Source organism: Toxorhynchites rutilus, chromosome 1 (genome assembly GCF_029784135.1).
Source record: "Toxorhynchites rutilus septentrionalis strain SRP chromosome 1, ASM2978413v1, whole genome shotgun sequence".
NCBI classification, from domain to species: Eukaryota; Metazoa; Arthropoda; class Insecta; order Diptera; family Culicidae; genus Toxorhynchites; species Toxorhynchites rutilus.
In genome coordinates, this window is record NC_073744.1 from 178,346,986 (window position 1) to 178,360,257 (window position 13,272).

The 13,272-nt window shown below is 35.5% G+C and overlaps 1 protein-coding gene and 1 long non-coding RNA gene across 4 annotated transcripts in view; one reads left to right on the forward strand and one right to left on the reverse strand.

Moving 5' to 3' along the window:
* LOC129767374 (kinesin heavy chain) overlaps nt 1-11,261 on the forward strand; it is a 49,036-nt gene extending 37,775 nt beyond the window's left edge. For 2 of the 3 annotated variants that reach the window (XM_055768192.1, XM_055768203.1), the window contains 4 exons: nt 245-362; nt 427-766; nt 830-943; nt 1,028-1,301. In XM_055768192.1, the coding sequence (XP_055624167.1) occupies nt 245-362; nt 427-766; nt 830-943; nt 1,028-1,212 (757 nt within the window). In that variant the 3' untranslated portion in view covers nt 1,213-1,301. Of the gene's footprint in view, nt 1-244; nt 363-426; nt 767-829; nt 944-1,027; nt 1,302-9,605 lie in introns of those variants that run through there. The other variant, XM_055768214.1, reaches the window with a different exon arrangement.
* Nucleotides 11,262-12,897: 1,636 nt separating this feature from the next.
* On the reverse strand, nt 12,898-13,272 carry LOC129762617 (uncharacterized). The gene is made up of 2 exons (XR_008740678.1): nt 13,161-13,272; nt 12,898-13,109 (listed from the first exon to the last, which is right to left on the reverse strand). It is a non-coding gene; the product is annotated as an uncharacterized LOC129762617 (long non-coding RNA).

Sequence of the window (13,272 nt, forward strand, 5' to 3'; positions counted from 1 at the left end):
GAACCCAAAATCATTGTAATTACTGTTGGTTAATGATACTCGCCCGCGTAGAACAAGTAATACTCATGTAACAAAAGCATTGATTTATGACGAAACAAAAACGATTAAAGCAAAGGTACAATAAACGACACAAAGTCAAATCGCATGTTCTCATTTTGTCCACTCAAAAAAAAAAACGAGCGAGCGTAAGATATGTCCAGCTATCCTAAGAACTTTGAACTGAATTTATTCTTGTGCGTTACAGGCTCACAAACGAGCGACGAGAGCAGGCTCGTAAGGATCTCAAGGGACTGGAGGACACCGTCGCCAAGGAGCTGCACACCCTGCATGCCCTGCGGAAGCTTTTCGTCCAGGATCTTCAGGTAAGTGACGGTTGCTCGATCCGATAGACTTGGATTCCATCTAACACACATTTTCATGACGCAGGCCCGCATCAAGAAGTCGATCAACTCGGAGGAAACCGAAGACGACGGGGGTTCGCTGGCCCAGAAGCAAAAGATCTCCTTCCTGGAGAACAATCTCGAGCAGCTGACGAAGGTGCACAAGCAGCTGGTGCGGGACAATGCCGATCTGCGGTGCGAGCTGCCCAAGCTGGAGAAGCGCCTGCGCACGACGGTCGAACGGGTGAAAGCGCTCGAGACGGCCCTGAAGGAGGCGAAGGAGGGCGCGATGCGGGACCGCAAGCGCTATCAGTACGAGGTGGATCGCATCAAGGAGGCCGTGCGCCAGAAGAATCTGGCGAGGCGTGGACCCCAGGCGCAAATTGGTATGTCGATAAAGGTAATACAATTTTATACGAACTTATTCTGTTTTTTTTTCTCACAAACAGCAAAACCAATCCGTGCCGGCCAGGGACACATTCTGTTCAAAACCGCCGCTGCAGGTATGTCACCGGTGACCCCGAAAGTGGTGACGGACGAGAAGAGAAAATCGATTGTGAAAGGTATGTGCTGAGCTTCATCTTCAGTTGGTTTCGATTTTTTTTCGCTGATCGACGGTCTTCACTTTAATTTCGTTGCGCCAAAAGGTATTCAGCGACGGCCGAGGCGACCTTGGTGGATTCGTTTCACCTCCTTCGTGTTTAACAATGTGTTTCTCTTGATCCATGGTGGCCTGACGATTATCGAAAGTGGTGTCCAATGGTTGAATGTAGAACACTTGCTTCCAAATCCGTATTTGCTCAACGCCGATTCATTCAAATGTGTTGACTGAACTTTGACTATGTTACAAACTTGAATTATGACTTGATTTTTTTTTGTTATTTATATTATAATAAAATACTTAGATCTCTGGAACATAAATTCGCTGGGAGAAGCATGTTCTGAGGTAGTTCAATCACTCGATTTGTCAATCCGAATTCGACGGGACAACTAAATGCCGGTTAACAATCTATCAGTTTGACGCTAGCTGAGTGATCCATTGAAGCTGCTTCCGGATTTTAATCGAAAGCATAAATGTTCCGCTGTATATTTTTATGTAGTTGCGTGTGAAAATTGTTCTGTTACGATAGCAGCTTCCTAGCTGCACCTACGATGTACTTAGTTTCACTGGAACTTGGAATCGTACGGAAACTGCGAGCATTTCGAACAAGTAATAGTTTCCGTTCGATTGCAATGTCGATACCTGCTCGGGGAAATTGATTTACTATTTTCTTTCTGCATATGTCATTTGCAGAACGTAATTCTACGACCGTAGGTGACTGTTCCGGACTTTTCCAGGATAACTGGGTGCAAGAACCCACGGCGACTCGTGTGTGCGCAGAAAGAACAAAAAGACGTGTTTTAAACTTTAAACACATGTGATATTATCTCACAAAATTTATTATTAATCTTTGATTCGTATTTATAGGCTAAACTAAGTTCCTTTTCTATATTTATTTGCAGCGTCTCGAATGTTTTAAAACAATACCACAGACTGGACTTAACCTAATGAAACTTTAATCTGACTATTTTTGAAGATATTTTTTTACACATTAATCTCAAACACTACACAAACCTTTCCTTCTCTTTTTGTATTTAAGAGAACCTAACGTAACGTAACGCATACTGCTGTACAAAATGAATTTGTAATTTACCATAACCCTTTATAGGTCCGTGGAAATTAGGCAAGGAATTAACTCGTACTTTAGAGAACATAATCCTAACATGAGTAAGAACACATATTATTTACCTTTGATAGAAAATAAACTATCGAAATAGTTGACAAAATTGGTGGCAATATAATTGCCACTGCCCGTTAACCCCAAAAATACTGTTTACCGCTGCCTTGTAAGCTCACTTTCTTGCGCCTTTGGTTATGCAAAATTGAAACAATATTTCTAGTGCAGCGAAAAAAATTTTTTTTTGTATAGCCTTACAAATTTGAATTTTTTATCATTTATTTTATAATTTGTTTGAAAAAAATGTAAGGGGTTGTATATTACCCCTTACTTGTATTATTACGTCGAAATTTTTAAATTACTTTTAGTTATTTAGTTAGTCGATGGGGTAGTAAAATGGGTCAAAAAAGGTAGTTTTCGAATTTTTTGGTGAGTAACTATTGTAAATTAGAGTAAAACACAATTCTAATTAAGTAGAAATGTTCTCTAATGATGAACCCTCGTATTCAAGGTATTCAAGGAATTGTTGAATAATATTAATTTTTCACTGAACTACAATTGAATGAAAGTTGATCCAATTTCACCCCTTAGAGGGGGTCACATTAGGTCAAAGTAGTGAATATTACATTCTATTAAGAATTGTGTTTAGAAATCCATTTTTCAATGATTTCAATATAATTTAACAACATGTAAGTGTCTTGGATGATTATTTGAGTTACGAAAATAGTGTCAATTCACCTAGAAGTGCGATGGAAATGTTTATGTACAGCCATTCCATGTCAAACCGATATAGTGGTTCTCAGATTTTCGAGAAAAGTGGTAGTTTTGTTCTTTATCGCAAAACATTAGACCCGTATTTTTATCATTAGGGTGATCATTTCTATTTTAGGGTTGCCCAAAAAATTATTTTTTTCCCATTTTTCCAAAAATGATTTTTTTTATGAAATTGACCGATTCGAATACTATACCTACTATACCGATTCGAATGATCTACATATCAAATTAAATAGGTGATTCCATTTCCATTTTAGGGTGGTCCGAAAGATCTTTTTTTTCTCATTTTTTTTTCCAAAAATTACTTTGCTTTAAAATTCATAACTTTTGAACCATTGCACCGATTAAGATGATCGACATATCAAATTAAAGCCAATTAACTAGTCTCTTTTCGAAAAATACAATACTTGCAGAAATTTTGAATTTCGATCTTGTAATAATTGATTGTATTTTTTTATAGTTTACATTGTTTCGGGACCAAGGGCGCTATATATTTTTTAATTTTTTCTTGAAAGCTAAGATTTTTTTAGATAGCATATCCAAAATTCAGAGATGCGATATTTTTTGTTCTTGAGTTATGATTTTTCAAAATTAACCGATAGTCCGGAAAATTATTTTTTCCTTTTTTCCAAAAATGACTTTTTTTAAATTCCTAACTTTTATATTACCGGGCCGTTTCAGATGATCGATATACTAATTTGAATCCATATAAAATACAGGTCGGACTCGATTATATACAGACTTGATTATATACAGACTCGATTATATGTGATTCGATTATATACAATTTTGGACTCGATTATATACAGTAGGTTTTCAGCGTTAAGGTGAAATTTAAGTGGCTATTATAAGTGTACAGGAGGTAAAAATCGCGATTTTCACAGATTTTGCTCAAATTTTCACCTGGAATTGTTTATATCGATATTGCAGCGAAATTAAGAAAGATAGAAGTTGTGCGTCACAGAACAAATTGTAGAGTGATTTGAAGCTTTAATTTATTTGATAGAAACAATCAAGTTTAATATAAATTTTTGGGATAAAATGAATAATTACTAACTAATTACTAACTTTTCAATTTTCACTTCCAAAATGTTACTTAATTCCACTAATTTAGTTACTACTAATTACTGTACTAAATTTTCTCATCTTTCAATTGAAAGCAACATAATTGGCTTTCGTAGCGTACTTTTTAGTGTAGACTCAGTTTGAGGCAACAGAGTCCGAAACAAAAAAAAGGTTCTATAACTCAGTCATTGTTGAAATTCGAACATACACGTAGAATTTTCTCATCAAATATGATCATCTATCATCTCCTGAGAGACCCTGGAAAAAATATTTTTTCATGTGAGAAAGGTCTTTTCTGACTTTAAGAGGATGAACCAAGAATTAAATTCTTCTTTTATTTTATTGAAAAATATATGCATAAAAAACGAATAAAAAACACTTTTTTTTGGCTCGATTATATACAGGATTCGATTATCTACAGTGAAAAGAAGTCAGAGACTGTATATAATCGTGTCCGCGCTGTACCACATATGCATAAACATTGGATTCTAGTCGCATAGATGTAGTCCAGTCGCATAGAAATATTGAACGAATACTGAAAACATGTTAACTTTGAAATATCACTCAAAAACGAAAAAAACTATTTGTATTACAGTGAAGTCTTATGCATTGGAAGTTGTGGAAATATGTCTCCTATTAGACGGCTTACAGCTATCAAAAATATTCGCAATATTTGTCAAGATATTACTAATAGTAACTTTCTCCATTTTTGACCCAATTTCACTCCCATCAAAATATTGTATAGAGTACTAAATAAGAAATTTTGAACCCCTATGAGGTTCAACAAAGGATCTATGGTAAAAAACGTACTTTTGATTTTTTTGCACACCATTCTCGATAGCTTCGAGATAAAAAATTGAAAAAGAACATACTGAAAGTGCATCTTATAACGGTGTATCGAGAAATACACCGTAAAAAAAAAATTTCATCGAAAATTTAACTAAACAATTTTTTTTGCTCATGCCTGACTTCAAGTGGATACCCCTCTATCAGTGACTTTTTTGGTCAGATTGTGGAAAATAATGAGGTATTAATTTTTTACAAATTTTGTTACATTCGTCCGTGTTTAGGTGTTATATGACATTTGGCATTTTAAATGTTTATTGTCAGACAATTTTCACCGCTCTACTATTACAATTGGAAATTCTGTTCTATATTTCGATTTTTGTGAGTCAAAGTGTACCATTCTGTTATGAAATTTAGTGGAAGGAGGGGTATAAACATCTGGATGCGTCCAGCATGATAGTCTCTGCCATCTGCTACAGGTAAGAACATGATTGCACGGCTTACATGATAAAGCATACACTTACCATTTTCAATCATTTAATGGCAGTTTTACCCAACAGAATCGTCAAATTCGAATTCCCTCCAGTCTAAACCGCACTCTAAAATAGTACATTTTACGATCGCTCCCTCTGAAGACCAGTATTTTTCACCGATCCGTTCAGAGTGAACCAAGTTCATCTTTCAATATAATCAAAATGAGTGCACATTTTGCTAACGGATTCAAGCACATTTCAACAAGGTACCTAAAAGCTTCATGAAAAAGTTTTGTTAGTTTGAATTTGGTGCTTGGAAATTGTTCAAATTCAATATATAACTGACTGACATATGGTTCACTCTGTCTGCACAATATATTAGGTTGGGGAAAAAGTAATCCATTATTTTTGAGTGAAATTTAAAACTATTTTTAATGTGCTTCGGATTGTCCGATTTGGTTCAAATATACACACCGTTTTGTTGAAAAATTTGTTGTCATTCTAAAGATAGCCTAATAGTGTCCCTATCATAGAGGTCTTGGTCCTTATTAGCAAAAAACCGTAGCAATGATTTTTACAATCTTCCCTATTTCTTGGCACTCTGGAAATTTTCCAATGCGAGGAAAAAGTGATAATCGTTTGATGCTAGGTTCGAACCATTAAAACATTCCAATCAAGCTCTCGGAATTGTGTGGCCTTGGGTTGTCCTGATGAAACACAACACCTCTTCTGTTGGCCAATTCTGAACGTTTTTGGTCAATCGCTAGCTTCAAACGGTCCATTTGTTGACAGTAGAGATCATAATTTAAGGTATTGCACTGAAAAAAAAACTGAAATTTACAAAAAAAAAATAGATTTTTTTTTGAAAATACATTAAATTTCACGTATTTTACTGTTGCAGTATCGGCACCATAAACATCAATCACAATTTTAGTAGTCTAGCTTTTATAATATGTACCGAATTTTCTCTTTGTTGACCTCCATTGTTAACACCCATTGAGGTACATATAGAGGTGGAGCAGTAGGTCATGTATACATGTATTGGTGAACGGAAAAAATGGTGTCGTCATTATTTGCATTCAATCGATAGTTCACATAGAAAATACAAATAAATGATAAAAAATACTTAAGATTATTTATCATTTTGTCCTAAACTATTCAAGAAAACATGGGACTGTTTCGAAAGTTTAATGTTTGTTGAATAATTATTATACTGTAATATAATTACCCTACCTACGAAGTAAAGTGTATTATTGAATAATTATATATTAGTATATTGAGTGTTTGTCTCGCACTCGTTCTAATTCTAAAAAACAAACTTCAGTCAACGAAATTCTTAGGGCTTTCCTCAAAAGCTGTAAAAGTCCCACTAATAAAATTAGTTAGTGATTTTAAAAAGTTATTCATTTAGCACGTTATTGTAATTGGCATTATAATTATGCTGAGTAGTATATTTTTAAGTTAGAACGTTTCTAAGTCAACCATAGCCCAAAACTAAAAAAGAGGGACAACTCTATAATGGTTGGTCTTAGGCGTAGAAGCTATGCTTTATACGTAGCTTCAATGAGCCGACCCCGACCCGACCTTACTTGTAAAACTAGAAAATATTAATGATTATTTTTTGGTCAATATTGCTAATGAGGCTTTATAGAAAATCTGTCGCTATTAGAATTGTTCATATGATTTTGGTACTCTTAACCATACATACAAAGCTCACCTTAACGAAAACGCTCGAGCAATCTCATCAGTCGACCATACAACTCTCTTCTTCTCCCCGAGAATTAATGCAACATTATTGTTCGTGAAAACCTCATTGAAGTGTTTCCTTGCTTCTTTTTTAACGAGCTGATCTGAACGTGGCTGTACTTCTTCCTGAATCTTACTGCAATCATTTCGAAGTGCTTCTATATCCTGGTTGCGTTCTTCCAGTTTCTTGTTTCTCTGTTTAATAATGTTGGACAACATTTGGAGATGTCTTTCCTTCTCTCTGATCAACAGCCCATGTTGATTATATTGATTGAAGTCTTTAGCATTAAATAGAAATGGCATTACCTGTACGCTGTACGCTGTAGCTGTTGTAGACTTTTGCTTCACGGAAACTTGCGCCAGACGGTTAATTTTGTTCGTAAATTTTTCCCGCAGCGTTTTTATTACAGATTTATCAAACAGCTCCACGTCCTGGGTATTGCCGTCAGGACAGTCGGGATGCTGTAAATCCTCCCATCCAGAATCGTCCGTACAGCCCATTCCGCAGCTCTCCCTTGTCACTGGTTATGGCACGGCTAGTTCGATAGCCTCTAGCAGGACTTTCATGTTCGAGTCAACGTTTTCCTCTGAAATATGAATTTGACCTGTGTTAGTAGGTTTAGATTGCATCATATCTTGAATACATATTACCTTGAGGCTCATCAGAATTCCGGTAACCGCCGTAATGCGGATAGTTCGAATCGCTAAAATCATTATAATTATGTTTATCTTTGTTACTACGAAGATGAGGAATTAAATACGGATTACCGTCTTTGACCAACTTATTTTGTCCATAATTTATGAGTTGTCGCTGAGCGCTAGCATTATGCTCAAACGCTTCCGGTGCAAAATGTTTAGAGCAGGATGTTCCTGGATCTTTTAAAATACCGGTAAATTTTAACCATTTTGCTCGCTTTTTACTATCTTTTGGGTACGCATGGAAACACACTAAAATTACGTCTTTTTTCGCTTTTCTCGACGTAATTCCACAAACATTCACAGCACACTTTGGCATTATGCTAATATTTGATTCACTACTGTTAAAAATTGAATATTTTTCCAATTAAAATAGCGATAGAAACTAATTGAGAAAGCGTTTTCACTTAGAAGCAGAAATATTTCAAATGTAAACACGAATAGTGACGTGACAATTTGTAACGAGGAAAAATGAAGATTGAAAAATCGCAGCAATCCAACTCATACACGCCATCATCTGCATAACCCTTATATGGATAACACTGGTTAACACCCTGTAACTGAAAACTCAATGAGCCTAAACTTTTGTATGATCGATATTACGCGAAATATTGATCACTAAAGCCAGCCATCGAGAAAATAATGAATAACTTTTTCCCCAACCTAATATATATATAGGGCCCTATTCCAGAAAACGAGACGAGCAATTCGTCTCGTCTCGTCTTGGCTTCAGTCACTGTCGAGACGAGCAAAATATCCCATTCCAGTTAGACTGGAGAGACTTCAGTCAGTTTTTCTCGATATGATCAGTGATGTCAGATGAGAGGACATGTTTTTGTTTTGAGAAAAGCATCAAACAGTTTTAAAATTGATCAATCGATACTCTTTTCTCAGTGCCAAAATATTAAAAAAAACATAACAAAAAGGAATTAGTTTCATATATCTTTCATCATCGATATTTTTCCTCGAGCATATGGTTTCATCACTCAGACGTTTTGTTATTATGGATTCATTGGGGGCAATGTTTGTTCACCCAATCAACGGAATTAAAAAATATACACGTTAAAAAAAAATATGGAGTTAAAAACGTTAAAAAATATACACATGGTCTCGGAACCAAGGACGCTATATTGTTTTATATTTTCTATAGAAAGCTGAGTTTTTTTTTTGTATGAACATGATGGTATAACAATATTAAAAGAGCCTATTTAGTATGAAAAAGACAACAAATAAGAAGTATTTCATTAAATATCTCGAGAATGGCTGCATTTAGAAGGAGATTGATAATGAGCTTTGTTGTTTTAATTCGCAACAGGATTCATAATTTGCGGCTAAATATTGTTAACATACAACATACATACAAACATTTTAAATTCGAAAATTTGATGTTCCACAAAGTTCGTCAAAAATAGTTTCCTTCATGGACTTATTTTTTAAATTTTCTACATGACTCCTATTTCATATGAAAAAATAAAAAATACGTACTTAAGATATTGCAAGTTAAATTTTTTTGTGGATAAAAAAATAATACTATTTTTTGTGTATATTTTTCATGTTCAAACATCAATACTCTATAACTCTTTGATATTTAAATTATCAAAGATTTTCCTCACTAAACTCGATGCGCCCTTTTCAAAAGTAACACTTGAGTCGAAAAATTCTCAATTGCTGTGGAAAACTCATATTTCCTTGAACCCAAACGGAATACAAACTTTCATTCGAACCACAAATACTTTTTTTTAAATCTGCATTTTTATGACGATTTAATTTGGAATTGCACAATACAATAAACAACAACCGAAGTGAGAAGCGAACAGAGAAGTGGACAAAATTTTCGTCAATAAGAAGCGACTAACGTTGCACGTCAGTTATCAGTGATATTGATAAAAAAGAGTGCAACACTGACCGGGGTGGGTTTGTGCTATTCTACAATAAAATTTCCTTTTTTGTTTCTTTTTTCTTTTCAGAGTCCGAAAGTTGAATCGCTTAAGAGTGACCGGGGCTTAGCAAAGCCAACTCGGAAAAAAACCTTCTACAGTTTGAGCACTAAATTTTTCCGCGCTGCAATTATATAAATAGAGCTATATAATCATAGAAACAAAACACATACAGCATAAACACACACAAACTTTGGAACGAAAAGAAGAAGAGAAAATGATGAAAAAGTAAATTGTGCAAGAAAAAATATTTTACCGCTTAAAAAGGACAATGGAAAGCAACAAAATTTATATTAAGAAACAAAAAAAAACAGAAAACTATCTACAAATTAGGCACTGAAAAAAATAAGCGCAGAGCACTAACTGCAACAACCAGCTTGCAATTCAGCAAATAACGACGGAATGCGCGACTCCTTCGCAATTGTGAAAATCAGCGGAAGGAGAATTATATATTTTTTACTTAACAAAAAAAAACAATTCTGGCTTGATGGTGATGATGAAATTCAGTCACGTGCATGCATTATCAGCTCCGATTGATGTGAAGCCCACAAGAAATAACAAGAGAGCAAAAAGGAAAGGATGAGATAGTAGCATAGAAATAACGCTTAAAAGTTTATTGTAAACACTCACACAAAACACAGTTTAACTGCTTGAAGATGAAAAGAAATAGAAGAGGGAAAAAAAACAGTATAGGGAAAATCAAGGACAACGTTGAAAATTTATCAAACTGCTTGAACACACTTTTGCTATATTGTGCTAAGACAAAGTATGTGGCGCTAAAATATACTATTTATTAAATTATTGCTTATTTTATTGAAGATAGCACACGAGGAATAACGCTCGCTACTAGAGACAGACCTCGCTAGGAGGATCGCAACAAATTCTAACCAATTAATTCATCACTTAGGATTTTCTTTTCTCAAACACCACATCAGCCCATAGAAAGTGTGTGGAGTTGTATCGGTCGTGCTATTTCAATTATTGCTTTCGTTAACGTGTGAATCTATCAACTTCCTATCACCACCGCCCCCCCCCCCCCCCCTAATTTTTAGTTGCAATTTTTCGCACCTTATTAGACAAGCTCCAGGTTCCTTTTGTAGAATTAATATAGAATCGAAGGCAAAAAAAGCAATTCCGTACCGTACACTACCTTTATTGCTGATACTAGATAATTATCAGTTTTGCTTCATCCAAACACGCGCCCCGCCTATATTATCATTCATCAGCATAAATAATCAAAATCGATCATCTCAACTTAAGGATATTATATTTTCAACTTTACCGCATTAATCGCGAAGTGATAGTAGCGCTCGTAATTGAAAATATACAATTTTGCAATGTGAAATATTGGTAGGAAAAGGCATTCTTTCTCACGCGCTCTGCAAAAAAAAAATATATTTAATCGATATACAACAACGATTCAGTTGTGTTTCGCCGTTGCAATATATGAGAATGGATCAATTTGGAAGAATCGAAGGACGAGATTCGCACAGGAAAAGGATCGCTTCCCCAGAGCAGTGATTAGCCCGTTTTAGCGTGATTTTGAGCAGAAGAGAGAAAGCAAAGAAGCAAGCGGGAGTGCAGCAGCAAATTATGCCGTCAACATGATACGGAGTAGAAAAGAGTGGGAACCAACTATGTGTGGAATACATTTAGAAAGAGACACATTGGAAAGGCTTATAACAAGGTGGTTTGTTTTTGTGATGAGATTGATGACATTCCATTAATTAGACACATCTAGATGGTAATTGCGAAGGAATGTTAAGAAACCTTTAACACTTTTATTAGTTTTTTCTCTTTTTCTTATTTCTACAATTTTACTCGTTTAAACTGCTTACTTTAACTGTTTAAAGGGCTTTTTATCTTCTTCTTCTTCTTCTTTTTGGCTTTAAGAGGATTTAAACTATTCAGTTCATTCGCCTCAAGACAGGGTTTTTTTTATTTTTTTTACTTATTTTTCTCTCTCAGACTTTCTCTCATATTTACTAGTTTACGCATTTTTATCTTTTATTCTCTCAGTTTCTTCTATTCTCTTACTTTATTTTACTTTCCTTCCCTTTCTTCTACTCCTTTTTACTATTTCTTCCTCACTATGACTCCGTTCCATTCTTTTCTTTTATTTCCTCTTTCTTCTTTGATTATTCTCTTTCTCTTTTGTTCTCTTCTGCTCTTACCTCTTACATCTTGTAGCATGGTGCACTAATTCAGATATGCCGGCCTCCTTGATTCTGCAAAGCTTCGGAACTGCTTCTTTCGGACAACTCTCCACAAGAGGCATTTGTAGGGTTCCACTGAGTGCTTAGACGTCGATAGAACTGGGATGATAAAAATCATTTCATTCTAGTGACGCGGCACTCAGTATTTTATTCCTTTTTTTTGGGAATATGTGCTTTGTCCCCAATTATGGGTTGTACTGAAGGTCCGGCAAGATCAGGCATTTGGGATTAAAGGTGGATGGCCCTAATGATTGAGGCAATTGTTGCGCTTAAATAATCGCCTTTAGAAATATTATGTACTTTCGCACTTTTGCGGCAATTACATAATTTAGATAAAATTGATCTAGCGCCTGGGCTGATCTGAGGATTTAGAAATTTTAATCGATCACTTTGTCCTGGATCGTGGAAGAGGCTGGAACGACGGACTTCGCCAAGAGCCTCGGTGTGCTAGCTTGAGTTAGTGAGTCGCGATTATTCCGAACAAGCCAGTTCTAGGTTTCTTTTTTCTTGAAAATAAAATTTATTATTCCTAGATTAAAAAAGTAGTGGCTCAAAAGGGTAAAAAGAATAGGAGTGTTATCGTGCGAAGCGTGGTAAATTCTCAGGTAATCTATGCTGATTATAATCTTGGGTGCCATGTGTGCTAATGTTCCACGTGAGTGGACATGTATGTATCATTCCTTCAGTTGCAAATTCCCGACACATCCGGCCTTATTCTGCGTGGCGTGTGAGGTGAGATGACAATTGTCACTTATGTCACGCGATTCCACCAGGCGTATGCCGTGAGAAATCTCACTTGAATGAACTCTCACTTTATTCCCGCTCTCAAATATACGTGACGATTGTCACATGAACTGGGATTTCTAGGTGACAATCGTCGACATGTCTTGAGGTGTCGACAGTGCATGAAAACAAATGAAAAAAGGAAGAGGAATAATAAGTGTTTTTTTGGGTCGTATAGAATCGATAGTAATGGTATTATATGTATCAATAAATTCAATTTATCTTCAATTTTCACAGTACGAAAGACAAATTGCAAGGAGTTTTTTTTTTGTGAAAGCGGTAGTGAGTCTGTTATTCCTCAATTGGACGAATAAGCACACCGAAATTATTTTCATTTCATGAAATCTATTTATTTTCTCTAAAATGTATCTATCACATGGATCTTGTGTTTCATCTATCTATCCGCGAGTCATCGTCACCGAACTGCATATCCATTTCAGAAGCCGTGGTATATGCCCGAGCATGAGCCAGAGCAACAATTTAACACTGAGAGTGCAGAGAGCAGCAGCAACTACGACCAAAACAAACAAAAATGCTAAACTTTACAGGATGCAATCAACTGTTTTACCAAATCTAAATCAAATACCTGCAAATTCGGCAGAATGTCCTGATACACTAACAACAGGCCAGGTTAAATCAGATCTATAGATACGGTACTGACTGCAGCAAAACAAATATCTGACCTCTCTGAGCGAAAC